At 39.3% G+C, this 18,125-nt stretch overlaps 1 protein-coding gene across 1 annotated transcript in view; it reads right to left on the minus strand.

The window, feature by feature from the left end:
* The window catches only part of LOC139472378 (uncharacterized), a 29,698-nt gene extending 11,688 nt beyond the window's left edge, over nt 1-18,010 (minus strand). The window contains exons 1-14 of the mRNA XM_071254852.1: nt 17,515-18,010; nt 14,369-14,446; nt 12,332-12,384; nt 11,821-11,887; nt 10,341-10,384; nt 9,584-9,623; nt 8,034-8,342; nt 7,124-7,521; nt 5,886-6,205; nt 5,275-5,290; nt 4,823-4,889; nt 4,262-4,387; nt 3,437-3,592; nt 2,129-2,161 (exon numbers count right to left, since the gene is read on the minus strand). Of these exons, the coding sequence (XP_071110953.1) occupies nt 2,129-2,161; nt 3,437-3,592; nt 4,262-4,387; nt 4,823-4,889; nt 5,275-5,290; nt 5,886-6,205; nt 7,124-7,521; nt 8,034-8,342; nt 9,584-9,623; nt 10,341-10,384; nt 11,821-11,887; nt 12,332-12,384; nt 14,369-14,432 (1,693 nt within the window). The 5' untranslated portion in view covers nt 14,433-14,446; nt 17,515-18,010. The remainder of the gene's footprint in view (nt 1-2,128; nt 2,162-3,436; nt 3,593-4,261; nt 4,388-4,822; nt 4,890-5,274; nt 5,291-5,885; nt 6,206-7,123; nt 7,522-8,033; nt 8,343-9,583; nt 9,624-10,340; nt 10,385-11,820; nt 11,888-12,331; nt 12,385-14,368; nt 14,447-17,514) is intronic.
* Nucleotides 18,011-18,125: the final 115 nt, after the last annotated feature.

Here is an 18,125-nt window from a genome sequence, read left to right on the forward strand (position 1 = left end):
ACTTTTACACACATAATCCCTACATCATCACTAGTGCCCACCACATTCCCACATAAAGTAGGTTAACTTTTACACACATAATCTCTACAACATCACTAGTGCCCACCACATTCCCAGCTAAAGCAGGTTGACTTTTACACACATAATCTCTACAACATCATTAGTGCCCGCAACATTCCACACAAAGCAGGTTGACTTTTACACACATAATCTCTACAACATCAATAGTGCCCACCACATTCCACACAAAGTAGGTTGACTTTTACACACATACTCTCTACAACATCAATAGTGCCCACCACATTCCCACACAAAGTAGGTTGCCTTTTACACACAGTCTCTACAACATCACTAGTGCCAACCACTTTCCCACATAAAGTAGGTTGACTTTTACACACATAATCCCTACAACATCACTAGTGCCCACCACATTCCCACATAAAGCAGGTTGACTTTTACACACATACTCTCTACAATGTCACTAGTGCCCACCACATTCCCACACAAAGTAGATTGACTTTTACACACATAATCTGTACAACATCACTAGTGCCCACCACATTCCCACACAAAGTAGGTTGACTTTTACACACATAATCTCTACAACATCACTAGTGCCCACCACATTCCCACATAAAGTAGGTTGACTCTTACACACAGTCTCTACAACATCACTAGTGCCCACCACATTCCCACATAAAGCAGGTTGACTTTTACACATATAATCTCTACAACATCACTAGTGCCCACCACATTCCCACATAAAGCAGGTTGACTTTTACACACATAATCCCTACAACATCACTAGTGCCCACCACATTCCCATATAAAGTAGGTTGACTTTTACACAAATAATCTGTAAAACATCACTAGTGCCCACCACATTCACACACAGAGTAGGTTGACTTTTACACACAGTCTCTACAACATCACTAGTGCCCACCACATTCCCACATAAAGTAGGTTGACTTTTACACACATAATCTCTACAACGTCACTAGTGCCCACCACATTCCCACATAAAGTAGGTTGACTTTTACACACATACTCTCTACAATGTCACTAGTGCCCACCACATTCCCACATAAAGTAGGTTAACTTTTACACACATAATCTCTACAACATCACTAGTGCCCACCACATTCCCACAGAAAGTAGGTTGACTTTTACACACATACTCTCTACAACATCACTAGTGCCCACCACATTCCCACACAAAGTAGGTTGACTTTTACACACATACTCTCTACAATGTCACTAGTGCCCACCACATTCCCACATAAAGTAGGTTGACTTTTACACACATACTCTCTACAACGTCACTAGTGCCCACCACATTCCCACACAAAGTAGGTTGACTTTTACACACATACTCTCTACAACGTCACTAGTGCCCACCACATTCCCACACAAAGTAGGTTGACTTTTACACACATAATCTCTACAACATCACTAGTGCCCACCACATTCCCACACAAAGTAGGTTGACTTTTACACACATAATCTCTACAACGTCACTAGTCCCCACCACATTCCAACATAAAGCAGGTTGACTTTTACACTTTTGAATCAGTAATACCAAACTTACTTTAATAGATAACTTACTTTAATATCATAAATAATAATTATACTTGATAAAGATATATTTAACTCGCCTTCGGCCATCGTAACATACAAGGGATCTAACAGGGAATGGCGTAGTAATATAGACCCTCTCCCTCTCTCTCTGTGAGCGAATGAAGCAAACCAGACAGTAACTAGAGACAGACCAGTTCAGGAAGAATGTATACAGAGATCAATTCCTACCATGCAGTATGTTCAAACTTCATCTCCAGTGAGCAATGGTGACATCCTTATTTTCACTTCCCAAAAGTTACATTTTAATGCATTCAGATGCAGAGTTTCTATGATGAAAATGTGACCTCCAGTCAAACTGTTTTCCATTTCATTTTATCAGTGTTGGCAAATTTTTAGGTTTCTAATACAGATAACCAGATAAAAATCACGTTAAAATTTTCACAAAGACCAAAACGTAAATGAGTGATAAACATGCTATGGAAAATGACTGATGTTTCCTGCAAGTTCTAACAATGAGATGACATGGAAGTCAATGAGAGACCATGCCCACCTGTCCCGTCTGCTGCTACGTTTTCAAAGTCATCTGCAACAAATATCAGAATTACTAAACAAAAGCCCTAGATACCAAACACATAAAAAACACCATTCCCATATCTACTGATCAGATGGTTCATTCTTCGCATCCTGAAATCTTCAATCACAAGACAAAGATATTCCAAAATCGGTTCACAGATCTCCCCAATAAATGGAGTGGAGAAGAGAATATCTCATGGTTAATCATGGTTAATTGTTCAGCTGATAAAATTGTTTCAAATGATGAGCTATTAAAAAGTTCATAAAACCATTTCATTTATCCAAGAAAATGTGTGGAAAAAACAACAATACCCATGTCAAGGTGTTTATGTGTTTAAGTCTTATCGTCTTTCTTCTTCAAAAAATATTCTGAATTGGCTTACAGATTAGTAAACCAAAAAACAGAACTTTGGGGAAAATATAAACCAATGGTTCATTGTTCATCTAGGTAATTATATTGTTTCAAATAAAGACTAATAAAACACCCACAAAACTATAAATTTCCCCAAGAATATTTGCATCTGGTTGGATTGTTTCCACAGTGTGGCATCCAGTCGTCAAGATACTGACTAGCGTCGGATGTGAAAGCAGATGCTCTCCCATCAGCATGAAATTTAGTCGAAACAGCCAGCAAATCATTTTAATGCAGCCTTCAATATTCACACTAGCCTGCTGTAGCCCAGGACTACTAATTGTGTGTGGGGGGAGGGGGTGGGTGATGGCTCGCATTTTCCCAATGGATCTTGGGGTCGCAAATTATCTGTCCCTGATTTTCAACATTTTACTGACCAATTCACAATGCTTCAATTTTGCTACAAATTGGAACTGAATAAAACGATAGAAATGTAAACACAGCAAACATTTCTTCAAGGACAAGCAGCAGCGATATGTAATGACAGTGGTCTGTATTAAACGAGTTTGGATCAGACAATCAAGTGATTGACATCATGAGCATGGTTTTACAACTCTGAGGACTAGTAAAATAACTTCTCCACTAGTCGTTTGGACTATTATTAAAAAGAAAAATTAAAAAATTCCAAAGCGATTAATGTTAACAAGTATGTGAACTGGTGTCAGTATTTGTTCATGTTCGTCCAATGCCAGATATAAAATGTTTTCATGTTGGGTGTTTTCACTGATGCAAGTGTGCCACATTTATCAAACCTCTGCGGATAAGACTCTTGCAATGTGGTCAACCAATGCATTAGACACTGTGAGCATCCTTGGTTGCCATGGTGAGCATGCAAAGCAGGCACTACTAATAGATAAACTCAAGAATATATACCCTGTTGCTCTGCCTCCATCTGACTCCTCAACAGGGCCTCGTGGAACATCCTCATCTCCTCCGCCTCACTCTGGGGCATCAGGACACTGTAAGCCGAACCATGGACGCCATCCACTTCGGGATCCTCCTCAAACTCCTGGGGTTTATATTTCTTTCCTTGGTAACAATGGACAATGATGGAGGAAAGGCGAAAATGTGACAACGATAATAGACATTCACCCCTTTGGTGAACACGGACAACGTGACAAAACCAAGGATCATCATTGTAGTAGTAACATCAATTAATTGTATTATTTTGATAATAAAAAGTTTCCTGTGATTGGCATAGACTGTCTACTGGTGCCATCATCACAATTTCTGTAGTTCATTCCGAAATTCTTTTATAGTTTCAATCCACAAAAGTAAAACAAATACTTCCAAATTACTTCCGTGAATGCATTCCTGGACATGTTATTTGATAAATTACATCCATCTAAATTACTGTCACTTCCTATATTTTGTGTTTAGCCCCATTCTTCTTGCTACATACAATTCTGGAAGTGACGAATTCTTTGAACATATTGAAATTATAATCTCGTTCCAAATCAAGTTGGTTTTTTTTCAGTTTATAACAATAAAACACTGATTCCATACATGTTTATTACATTATTTTTTAAGTAATAATTGCATTGCAGCAATATTGTCTCTGCCTTTGCGCATCATAATTGTCCTTTTCATGTAGATTCATTGAATAAAAACTGGAATTTACTGCCAAAATTTGGGGGTCCTGACTTGCTATCAACCAAGTCGTAACCCTAGGTAGCACAACCCTGGAGCAATACATACTGTGTCTTTTAAGTGACTCCTCCTTGACATCAGCACCACCTCCCCGACTGGACCCCCTGTTGTCATGGTGATAAGTCTTGGGCGTTGCACCGTGCTGCTGCTGATGTTGTGGGACAGGTCTCGATGCTGTCAACAAAAATTAATATCAAATCCAATCGAATTTTGTGCTATGAAACAATACTGCAGGTGTAGCAGGGCGTGGAGTCATCCCACAGATGACATCCTTACCTTGTAAGCATGCCTGGGTTAACCTCTTGGGTCATGCGGACAAGGCGTCCGACCTCTGATCAGAAGGTCCGTGGTTCGAATCCCATCACGGGACTCGGAAATTTTGTGGCCGCTACACAGGCAACAGTGTAACAGGCCAAAACTGCTGAAATCCATAGATGTTTATTACATTATTACCTACTCTGAAACCTTGCATTCCTCACAATAAAGAAGTTCTCTTCCTTATTCAACAGGAGTTAAAGAACACCCCACTAGTATATGCTCTGAATGCTTCAAACAGGGTGTTGAGCCCAACTGCAAACACCCCAAATGCATTACGCAGCCACAACTTACATGTTTTTTGTCGGGCATGACCGCCATTAGAAACATCAGTTTTACCTGATGCCTGCATACTGGACATCTGAAATTTGACAAGAAAGTGTACATCTATCTTTCCATATATTAAAATTATAAATTCCTAGCATTTGGTTTAAGTTGTATTCCAATCTGCAAACACTTGTCACACAGTACGGTGAATATTGGCAAGGTACAAAATCCTGAAATCACAACCTGTTTGTAAACCTTCACAGGACACAGCAACATCAAGAGGCCATGTTAAACTTGTGTTCTCATTACAAACACAGACAAAGTCAGACTTTGGGAACTGTTAAAAGAATAAAAAACGAAGTTTTGATATTTATCAGCTAATTTCACACCTTCAAGAGCACATCACTTAGTTTTTTTTAAAACTGTCAAGAAAACCAATGATAAGTCTAGCAGAAAGTATGAAATTTTGAAAAACTTACATTATGTGTCATGAATCTGGAATGACAAATGGAAAGACATTTATAATTTCAAGGATGTAAGAGGATGCAATACAGGCCATCATCATACTCAAACAGCTATGAAAAGACATCGACCTACAAAGCTATTACAAAATGCAGATTTGCATAGACACGAGGAACTCCTCGTACCCCACATCTGTATGGCTTACTTACTTCTCCGTGGTCTAGACGTAGAGCGTCCGCCTGGAGAGCGGAAAGTCCGGGGTTCGATCACTGACCAAAAGACGTTTAAAGATGGACTTATTGTTACCCTGTCTGTCGCTCGGCATTAAGGGGTTAAAACTAGGACCTGTTGGCTCGGAGTCAGTATACTGTGTCTGAGGTATTCATGTTAAACTGCGGCATGGTATCTCAGTAAGCTAGCACTATAAATCGGCATCAATCACAAACACACACAATTACATGCACGTCGCTATATAAGTGCAATAATCTTGGACGCGACGTTGCACCCCATTTCACCTCACCTCACCTCACCTCACCTCACCTGCTTACTAATGCTATCTGACTAAACAGCTGCCATGCAGGTTCTCTTTTCACACAAATTCAAAACACAATTACTGGTTTAAACTTACTGCTTGTCCTTCTCTCCCCTACTCCTTGCAGATCGATCCTGACCGTCCTCGATGCCATCAATCTCGAGGTCACCATCCTGGTCGTCGTCCACATCTTCCATCGCTGCGGCTGCCTCATCATCAGCATCTACATCTTCCACTGACTCAGAATCATTTCCGGTAATCACTGAGTCATTGTCGACAACACTTTCATCAAGATCCTGCCCACCAAGAGTAGTCTCCCTTTCCTTCCTCTCCTGCCTCACTGCCCTCCTTTGAGCTTCCTTCTCTTCCTGTTCTTTTTGCTTCCTCTTAAACTCAGCAGCAATCAATTCCATCTCCTGCAAAATATTCACATGACACATTACACTATTAATCTGAACTAAGATCATTCAAGGATGTTTTCATCCATTCATAACACAGCCAGTATGCTCAGGTGAAATCATTTTTGTTTTTGTGACAGCTTCAGTTTCATTGTTTGTTTGTTCGTCTGCTTTTTAAAGCAATATTTTAGTTATATGACAGTGGTGTGTAAATAATTCAGACAATTCAGTGATTGACATCATGAGCATTGACCTACACAATTGAATATGATGACATTAGGGCTGGGACGGGTAACTCGGGTCGGATGGGTCCTGAGTAAGACCCAGGTACCCACAGGACTACCCGGACCCGTGGTTAGTCACGTGATATATTGTTTAATGACAAAAACTCATTATAGCTCAGTGGTTACACCACAAGTTGCTAATGTTCGCATTTCTTTCTGACAATGCACACATTCCTTTTGACTTGTATATGTTTGAGTAAAGATAAAGCTTCATTCAACTTCAGTGAAATCATGAACTGATCGTTTGATACATGTATCTAAATAGTTTTAGCCAGGGCTGCGGTAAAACAATTATCGGGTGACTCATGTGAATCAGACATCTTGTTCCCCAATCTTGAGTCTTGCAGTGGGTACCCGGGTAGGTTCGGATAATATGGGGTCGGGTACCCGGGTAGTAAATTTGGACTCGTCCCAGCCCTAGATGACATGCATCAACCAAGTCAGCAACCCTGACCATCCGAATCTGTTAGTCACCTCCTACGACAAGCATAGGTTGCTGAAGACCAATTCTAACCAAGTTTGAAGGTTCATGTGACTCAATAATGAAAATAATTGCAAGATATCAGAAATTGATGGCAAGTTACATACTGCTGAATGTGCAGGGTCATTTGATTATTTAAAAAAGTGTACAACTAAGAAAATGTTCCTAAACCTTTTCACGTTGTTTCTGTTCTGCTTTAAGTTTCTTCTTGCTTTTCTTGCCATGAGCATTCTGGGAAGTGATCCCTACTGATGCCCCGGAACTGTCATGGCCGCCCGCTTTAACATCTTCTGCTCTCAAAGTGTCCTTGACCTTCTCAGTTCCTGACACCTTGTTCTTGTGTAGTATAGAGCCATTGCTGAACTTCTCTTGCTCAACCTTCTTAGCAGAGGATGAATCAGGGGCACAGCTGTCAGGAGCATTGGAATTGTGTGTTGGAAAGACATTAGTAAAATTGTTTGGTGCTGAAGTACTTGAGTCAGTTCTGTCTGTCGTCTGCTTCGATGTCTGTTGTGAGTCTGATGTATTGCGGCTGGAATTTGACTTGGCTTGAAAGGCGGCGTGTGATTCTGTCGAGTAATACAGGGAATATTCTGAAATGTTTACCGGACAAAGGGCACATGTACGCTACCCTCTAACTTGCCGAATTTTCATTATTTTTATATCTCTTGGTAGATCCAAAACACAGATGGAGATTGTCTTAATTTATAATCAGATTGCATATAAATGAAATGAGTAAATATAGTTATCAACATAACAGTTTAAGTAAATAAACTCAGCTGAGAACTCTAATAACTACAGAAAACAATTGAAGTGTTTTCAATGATTATTTACTAAACCAATAATGAATCCAGTTATCTTCTTCGTAAATAACAGAAAACATCACTGACCACACACGCGACAGTACCTACTACGTCAACAAATCACAAAACTCAATTTGCAGAATACATGTGTTATTGATGCCTTATCCAAGTAGTTACAACATCAATGATTATTGTTCAAATAAAATCAGTGACTTCAAATTCTACTCCTTGTCAACAACTGTACATCAAAACAACGCACCAAAGAATCTGTTACTCACGTTTACCCATCTTTGCAGCTTTTCGTCGTTCCTTAGCTTTTTTCTTTTTCTCCTTTTTTTTTTCTTCTTTAGTTGAACCAGGAACATATGTTGATGGCCGTGTATAAGAGTAATCATCATAATCACTGTCACCAGAGTCATCATAAAATCCTGGGAAAAATGCTTCTTCATAGTCATGATAATGGTGACCTCCATGACGGTGACCTCCGTAATGGTGTTCTCGGTGAAAGGAATGTCCTCCGTAATGAATGTGTTCGAAAAATGGATTCCCAAACGGACTTCCAAATGAATTTCCAAAAGGATTGAAAGCTGGCGAATAAATTGTAATATATTCAAACTGACTCAGTGAAAAATAAAAATGTGAAAAAGTTGGTTTGATAAATGTTACTTCTTTGCCAAACAATATAAACTGATATCAATATTGAGACATACAAAATCTCCAAGACAAATTTGAAACATGATGGTGTATGTCCTTAGCATGCAGTGAAAGCTCCATTCTTTTATGTCTTCCTAGTAGGGCTGGGACGGGTAACTCGGGGACTAGGGTCGAGCGGGTACTGAGATGGACCCGGGTACCCACAAGACTACTCGGACCCGTTGTTTTTCACGTGATAAACTGTTTAATGACAAAAATTATCTAGAACTCTGTGGTTACACTACAAGTCACTAATGTTCCCATTTCTTCCTGATGACGCACCTATTCCTTCTGACCTTTTTGGTTTGAATACAGATAAAACTTCAGTCAACTTCAGTGTATGAATGACCAGATCGTTTAAAAGGTGTATCAAAATACATTTTGCCAGGGCTACGGTCAAACTATTCCAAATCGGATATTTTGTACCCAATTCTTGAGACCTACAGCAGGTATCAGGTAATAGGGGGTCGGGTACCCAGATGTAAATTTGGAATCGTCCCAGCCCTACTTCCTGGCTATGTATAGTCTGGAAGGTAATTTAAGGTACCAACGTTTACTACAATATCTGTGAAACTATCGGACCTACTCCAGTCAAAGTTGGTATGAGATTATTAAACAGTCATACATAACTGGATATTACATTTAAAGACAATCGGTGCATGAATAAAAAATCTGTCTATTCAGCTATCACTATATTTCATCAACAACCAGACCTGTTCGTCACGGGTGGAAAGAGCATTCATTGAAACAGCCATCTGCATAATGCTACCCCTGCGTCACAGGGCCATATGACACAGTTGAACCAATCACGGGAATCACGCACGTTGAGACGCCCAACACCGTATTCGTGCGTGCGTGATTCCCGTGCACCCTTTCGAATTGAGTTGATTGGTTCAACTGTGTCATATTAAATTACCTTAAATTACTTTCCAGACTATAAGATATGCCCTTAGCATCAGATGACGGTTACAACTCAACAAGTGCAGCTAAGACATGTAAATAAAAGCAACAAAATTCTTTCCATAACGATAAGAAATCTCCACTAAAAGTAGAGTGTCGACTGAACGATTCCAACTATATCAGGAACCAAATGTCTTGAGCATCAACTGACTGCTACACTTAACATGGCACCTACCTCCATTCAACCAGGGGAATAGCCGCACAAAAACCTCAAACTGAAAAACAGACAGAAAATGATATTTGAAACACTGACATGGGCATTCAGGGTTTGACATTTCACAGAAATGTGCGTCCAGTATGATCAGATGTATACAAGAATGCAGATAAAATAGTATAAAGCACAATGGTATTCATTGTACCAAATTCTTGACAAGAAATATAAAGGTCGTGTAATTAAAATAATTATCAAATTTTACAGTGCAGTGCACTAGATCATTTCATTACTTTACAGAGCCCTCATATTTCCTGTAAGGACCCTTGAAATTATTTATTGTGGGTTCTCTCAAAAAGGTGTAATATCTGATTTACGAATTTAGCAGTGAAATTATCAAAATTCTACAGTGAAAACATAACCATTTCCCCCTCAGAAATGAATACAAACTCATTTTTCGAAAAATTCGAATTCAAATCCGAAGAGAAATAATTCCACAAAATGTTCTTATAAACAGTTATCATTGGATATGACATAAAATTATGCAAATAAATATGCATAGTCACTGATGTTTATTAATGGTTGGATGTAAATAGAGTATGGAGTCATATTACCACAAAAACATTTACAAGTGAGATTTATTAATTACAAATTTAATTTTATTGTTGGATATATTTTGCATGTTTGAATCACTTGTTAAACGTTTGGATACCTTTCAGGAGCAAACTTTAACAGAAAAGCTTGAAAATAATGAAATTTGTGCATTCATTGGTTTACTTACAGGAATTCCATCATCCTCATCCTCCGCCCCCACAGCATGTGGACCTGTGGCAACGGAGAGCAACTGTGTTACTATGACAACCACAACAAAATTAAGTTAAAACACACATTTTCCATACATGACAAGCTTGTTAAGATAAGCACTGAAAATACAAGGTTGCATGTACATCTAGATTATGAACATCAAGGCACTACAGGGAGTTATCTGGGATTTTAAAACAACTACCCATGGTGGGCAAATTGGGAAAAAAGAAAGTTTTGGTTCAAAATTCAGACTTTTAGTGTGGTTCTTATTTTCTAACATTCAGAGGTATTCTAACATTGGCGTTAATGTAAATATCAATAATGTCAAACCATCTCACGACAAACCTGTCACAACGAAGTTTAAAGGTGGAAGTGAAGTGGTGTTTAGTGACACGTTGACGATTACTGTATACTGTTACCGTTCTTATATACAAAGTACAGCAACATGTTTGCATGCTAATGCAGGTCTTGTAGCACTTGTCCATTGAGACACAGTGTAACAGCTCAACACAGATACCCCACTCAGACACACAATACTGACTCTGAGCCGACCAGTTTGATCTTATGTCATACCCAAAGATGTTTTTGTTACCCTGCCTTGAGCATGTTGAGTGAGTGAGTATGGTTTTACGCCGCTTTTAGCAATATCCCAGCAATATCACGGCAGGGGACACCAGAAATGGGCTTCACACATTGTACCCATGTCGGGAATCGAACCCGGGTCTTCGGCGTGACAAGCGAACGCTTTAACCACTAGGCTACCCGACCGCCCCTGAGCATGTTGAGCTTGGCATTAAGGCCATTAAGGGGATAAAACAAGGACTGGCAGTTCAAAGTCAGTATTTTGGGTCTGAGGGGGGTATGCATGTTAAACTGCAGCACTGGTATCTTAGAGGGCTAGCTTGATAAAACTGACATATGTCCAAACTAGTTCAGTGATCCCTCGATATACCGCTGTCATCGGGGTCCAAGAAACCGACCCATCGTTCTAGGAAAGAGGGCTGTACAGAAATTCATTGCTGAGGTTCACATTACGTAATGATGGTAGTGAATGGAACAGTGTACAAGCACAAGCTGGAATGCGATGTTACACTCTATTTCACCCCATCTCACCTCACATTTATACCCCCTTGAAAGAACCTTCCGTTTACGGTGAAGCTTTCTCCATTGAACACAACATCAAAACCATGAAAGCAGGTCACAGGTTAAAGGTTCCTCACATGATGATTTTTAGCATGGTTAATGAGTGAGTGAGTTTGCTTTACAGAATATTCACTGTCTTCCTCACCATCTGTCAGTACTAAGAACTTAGCATTGGCTCAGAGACAGTATTATGGGTCTCATGTTGGCTGCGTTGATGCCACAATGGTGGAATAAACTGAGGCAACCCTCTGCCCTAGTCTCACTAGGGAAATCTTAACGTATAATGGAAAAGACATATTGTATACTATACCAACCTTCTGTCAGATACTTGTAGGCATAGCCAATCTCCTGAAACCTTTCCTTGGCACCAGGCTCAGTGTTCTGGTAACCATAGTAACAATAGAGCATATAATATCAGCAGGACAAACACAAAATGGACAGATTGTGTGCAATTCATAGAATCTTTTAATACAGCATACATCTCACAACAATTTTCAATTTTTCTGTATGTACCGTATATCAATGCGTATAAAGTGAGTTTAGGGGGATTTCAAGGGGAGGGGGGAAATCGCCTTAAACACGTTGAAGAGTTTTGATGTAGTTTTTTTCCCACAAACATAAAGACATATAGGTAGCTTTGAAAGATAATATTTCTTTGGTTTTATTTCAATACATGACCATGGTGACAGACCATGATGATCAGTAGTAAAACTACAACCACTGACAATTCAGGTCGTGGAATAAATTTACCCACCATTGTTGATTACATCATTGCACATATTTACATAAGCTTGATATATGGGAGATGTTCCAAAAGTGTCTCACCTTATCAGGATGGTACTGTTTGGCTAGCTTGTAATAGTTCTTCTTAATATCATCTGAAAAATAAATTCAGAGCTCTATATTGGCTTTAATATCGTCTCAATAATGACATCATTAACATGAAATAAATAATATGCTCATGGGTAAATTGACCATTACCCTTAAACTTGCGGAGGACATGGAGGCTCATTCCAGTATTTACAATACCATATTTGAATTAATAAGCGCCCAGGGTGCATCAAAATTAGAAATAGGGGGAAAATTGTAGTGGGTGGTACTTATTATGTCAAATACAGTACTGTACTTATCAATATGATCAACCTCCTCCACTCCTTGTGATGTTGTTCGCTTCGTAACATGGGAAGTGTGCACCCTACATTTTTCAAAATCCTTGATTAGCTTCTAAGTTTTTTGGGGTTTTTTAACGCAGCTCTCAGCCATATACCAGTCATACGATGGCAACCTGTAAATAATCGAGTCTGGACCAGACGACTAGTGATTGATATTGTGAACAACGATCCAAGTCATCGGGGCATGTTGACACTAGGGGTGGGACAGGTTGCCTACTCGTGTCCGGTGGGTCCAGACCAGGACCCAGGTACCCACAAGACTACCTGGACCCGCCGTTTTTCACATCATACATTGTTTAATGACAATAACAATAAAACTCCATGGTTACACTCCAAATCGCTAATATCACATTTCTTTCTGACTGTGTATGCATTCCTTCTGATGTTTATGAGGGGCGGTCGGGTAGCCTAGTGGTTAAAGCGTTCGCTCATCACGCTGAAAACCCGGGTTCGATTCCAGACATGGGTACAATGTGTGAAGCCCATTTCTGGTGTCCCCCGCCGTGATATTGCTGGAATATTGCTTAAAGCGGTGTAAAATCAAACTCACTCACTCTGATGTTTATGTGTTTTGGTAATGATAAATCTTCAGTCATCTTCAATGTAATAATGATCAGATTGTTTTATATGTGTTTCTAAATAGTTCTTGCCATGGCTCCAGTAAAACAATTCCCAATCAGACATTTTGTACCCAACTTGAGACCAACAGCGGGTACCGGGGTAGGGTCAGGTAATGGGGGTCCGGGTACCTGGGTAGTAAATTTGAACTTGTCCTAGTTGACACACAATCAACAGAATCAACGAGCCTAACCACCAGCATGACCAGATCCATTTAGTCACCTCTTACAACCAGCACTTGTTGCTGGAAACCTGGAATACCTACAGGACAGGGATGTAAGCTTTGTAGATGGTCCAGTGTTCTGTAGTGCTGTCCAATAAGTCTCCTTTAATACACATCAACTGGGATAAGAGGGTTCCGTCAATAGATGGGTGGTTAAATCAAGACTCATGAAAACTACTACAGTCAAACATTGTTGTGTCAAAGTTGAAGGGACCTACATAAATACTTTGAGTTATGAGGTTTGACACACCCAAAATGATGAAAAAAGAAGGAATACGCAGGGACCAAGCTTATACTTTGGGACAAATGTAGGTTCAGCACATCAATGTTCGACACAACGGCAAGATTCACTCAAAATTCTGTTGTGTAACTACCATAATGACATTCTCAATTTTTCAAAGTTTTCTTGTCATGAGGCAGTTATAGGATGAAGACTATCATGTCATTATTTATCACAGGAGTAACTTGGTAAGAGAATGGGTAACTCTTGAGTGGGAAAATGTTAAAAAATGCATTGGTCAAGCTCACTGCAGCATCTTAGATTCCAGATGCCCCTCCACAAACCTCTGTGCTAAGTGTAGGATGCATGTGGTGGAGTGGAGCTGGCTTATGCTTATGTAAAACCAGTTTAGAAACTTTCAGTAGCAAGAAAGGAAACCAGTCTCACATGCAATAAATCTCTGATCTCAATATTTAAAAAATTGGGTATTGCAATTCATTCATTGCGATATACATATGCTGCGTCTGCCAATCTCTCAACTGAACACTGACGGTCAATAGGAATTCATAGGCTGACCAGTGGCGATGAAGCATTTTCTCTGCAACAGATTTCTGAAGCATTTCACTCACCATCACTAGCATCATGAGGCACTCCCAAAACTTCCAAACATTTCCGTCTCTCTCTCTCCGACATGGCGCTTCATTCAGCTGCAACACAAGAGAAAACGTCAGGGTGGCAGGTGAAATTATTAGTCAGGTTATGATTTCCCATTTAATAAAAGAAATATTCATAGAAAATTTATCAATCATATTAACTTTGTAAACAGAAAACAGGAGAGGAAAGCTTGTGTCTTGAAGATGTGTATTATCATAACTAAATTGTAAAATATACTTTATGATAAGAGTTATCAAGTTGTTGCTAATTTCATAAAAGTTGAATGAATATACTAAATATGACAGATTTGGTTTACATCTCAATGATTTACATGAACATGATGAAGATAGCTATTGCCAGCTATAAATAGGAGGCTTGGGAGAGGACCCTTGAAGACCTTGTTGACAAATCTGGGCTCTGTTCCTTTTTTTAAAAAATATTTTGAGGTGCTGGTCTTGTTACCATGGTTACAGAAGTGCCAGGTAAGGGGACAGTATTTGAATGAAAGATTTGTAGATAACAATCTTACCCTGCCTAGTGAGGTATAGACCCATAGTGTTTTGCAGCCTTTTTGCACAAATTGTCAATGTGAGTGTTGAGTATCAGCATGTAGTCAATATCTACACCAAGCATGGTAACACCGTCATTGCAATCTATTGTCATATCACCAAAAGTAAAGTTTTTTATTGCAGATTCATATTTCTTCCCAAGGCTTGAAACTTCACTGAGTTAATCTTCATTTGGTTGTCCTTAAGCCATCAAAGAGTGGTTTTACAATCTTCTATCATGTGATAAAATAATTCACCTCTGTCCACAAGTTCATCCAACAGTTCAACATGTAATTGTCTCATGAGTGGACCACTCTTGTAAACTGCTCTGCCCAGGAAAACTATTACAGACATACTATATGCCTAACTCATATCAGGACAGTGCTTAGTTAGGAGACCTGATATACAATGAGAAATAACAGTAGCACCTTTAGAATACAGTACCACAATTTCTCGTCAGGACAATCTTGTTTTTTTTGTTACACAAATCCTGACATACCCTATTTTCGAACAGTTAAGATGGCATTGCTGATACTTCGAGGGACGAGTGATTCAATATTGAAATTCTGCTTCATACCAGTAGGTGATGTCTTCAACAATAAAATGCAGTTTTATTCCAAAAAAAAACATCCTCAGTAAAACTAAAAGGCGTGACCTCCATTGCCTTGTCTGTAAACTTTTGCTGCACAAGAGCGTTGTCACCTATTTTCCAACACGATTGGTTCTGTACTTTAGCAGGCTTTCCACGAATGAACAGACGCGTTTTAGAGCACAGTTCTCAACATAATTCTAGCAGGCTGACATTAAAAGTAATTAAAAGTTTGAAAATTATTCACAAACTATAACTGTTTGTCAAGTTATAGTGTTCACACATGTTGCTCTTACTTTTCATCATGAAATGGGCAACAAAATATTGAATGACAACATAATGTTCTGACAGGTGTTTAGTACTTCACATAAATCTTATGTCGACAGGCCGAACATGTGCACTCTAAAATTGGCAGCTTTAATGACATCACACCTCTCGTTATAACGAGACAAATCACTAGTATTAATATGGCTGTCCAAAATTAGGAGTTGTTTGAAAATAGGGTATTTGACATTATTTTCCCCACGTAAAAGGTTTTCGAGACCCCAAACAATACGTTACCACTAGCTACATGATGTAAGATATTCAATAAGTAATAAAAACATACCTCAAAACTTACTTTTTCACAAATGCACATTTAATCAAACATAATCTAATTATAATCTTGCATAAGAACATATGTATACACCAATAATGTATCGGCTGCTGTTTGTAAACTTCCTGTCTGTAATGTCACATGACTGATCATGTTGTGATTCTATTGTGCATCTTAACTTGACTGTCATGGAGGGGCTCGAAATCATGTGACAGTAGTGAGTGAGTGAGTGAGTTGGGTTTAACGCCGCTTTTAACAGTATTCCAGTTATATCACGGCGTGCCAGCTTAATGTGGGCGGAAAGCCCGAAGTGGTAAACGTCTCAGACCTGCATCACTTCGGGCTTTCCCACGAGCACGGGTATGGTGCTGACAAACCTAGAAACATAATTGGGGTGAACCGGGATTCAAACCCACAATCATAGGTTTCTGGCATGCCCAAGGGACGCAACTCTGCACAGCGAATCGCGGCGCCTTAGACGACTGGGCCACCCGTGCCCCCTCATGTGACAGTAACAAGATGAACAAGATGGCACCTGACTGACTTGTCTCACTTGGCGAGGTATTTATCCAATTGCAAAAAGAAATAAATGTTCTCAAAGGTAAGGCTTAATTTTAGTGTATTGCGATTGTTATAAGACACGTAATCAGAAACACTTCTCAGGGGCTCAAGAAAACAGTATGCAAGAGTACTTTATACCTGGATATTACCAATCTCATTAAAATCAGATCTTAGTTCTCACTACCGCTTTACAAAGATCTGAGGACATCCCTTTAGGGGTTACGTCAGAACGACCTTTCATCTGACCAATCAGAGCGTCGCTTACCAGATTATGAAAGGGACAGTCGGAATGTGATTTCTCATCATGCAGCCTCGAAAACTTTAAAACGGGGTATTCCGAACAATAGTTACAAGCTTAACGACTGAGTCTATACAATCTAGACCATATATTAGCCATTCCAGAATGTTCTTTTGTTCAGGTTTCAAATTTTTAGCGAGAATTTGTCAAAATATGTTTCGAAGTGTAGTCGCCAATTTGAAATTTGTGCCGTAAAGCGCGAGAAAACTGCCTCCTGATTGGCTAATGTCGACTTCTTGTCAGTAATTCCATTGGTCGGTCAGAGTTCGCGAAAGGTCGGTCTGGCGTGACCCGTAATGGGATGTCCTCAGATCTTTGTTTAGCGCCAGAGATTGGGATATTACCAATGTACTGCATTTTGCCAACAAACATGTAACTGTTGATATGATATTATTTCCAGATAACAAAACTCAGCACTATCAGCTGTCAACAGACATGACTGCCTCTGTTGTCCATATTAACAGATGTTTGGCAAACTTCGGCCTCGTGAGCAAGAGTAAGTGCCAGTTTTGTCAAAATAATGTACTCACGTTTGAAGCAATGTGGAATCAGTACGATGAACTCATTTAAGTCGTATATGTCGTATATCCATGACGAATCGACCAAGACTTGTCATAATTCTGTGGAGCTGTTACACTGATAACATTTTCGACGCAAAGCTTCCGTCTCCGAGAAAATAAAACGAAAGTAGAAAGGACTGTCAGCACTAAAAATAATGTTATTTCTTGAAACTGATAATGACAGTTTAATGTTTCCAGAGCTTGATCTCAGAGGTAGATGACAAAGATTAGATACTTTAAAATCACCAAAGCCAGAATGCTATGGTGTACAAAAACTTTCACTCAAACCGGAATTCCCCATTTACGTTCCGCGCCATGTTGGAGATTCAACACAACACGGTGTATTCAAAATTGTGGATTGAAAATATGTTGGATTAGGATTATATATACTGAAACTAAAAGACAGAACATGTTACTTCAGATTTTAACATAAACACATTAATTTACACGTCCGACACGTGTATAGTACACTCCTTGATCTGCCCTCATTATAAAGTATAATTATACATTTGAACACAGACGAGACGAGATATACAAACTTAAAGTTGACATAGTTTTAACACTGGTCAAGGGTGATTATT

Source organism: Haliotis cracherodii, unplaced genomic scaffold (assembly GCF_022045235.1).
Source record: "Haliotis cracherodii isolate W230 unplaced genomic scaffold, xgHalCrac1.p SCAF_1, whole genome shotgun sequence".
Taxonomy (NCBI): Eukaryota; Metazoa; Mollusca; class Gastropoda; order Lepetellida; family Haliotidae; genus Haliotis; species Haliotis cracherodii.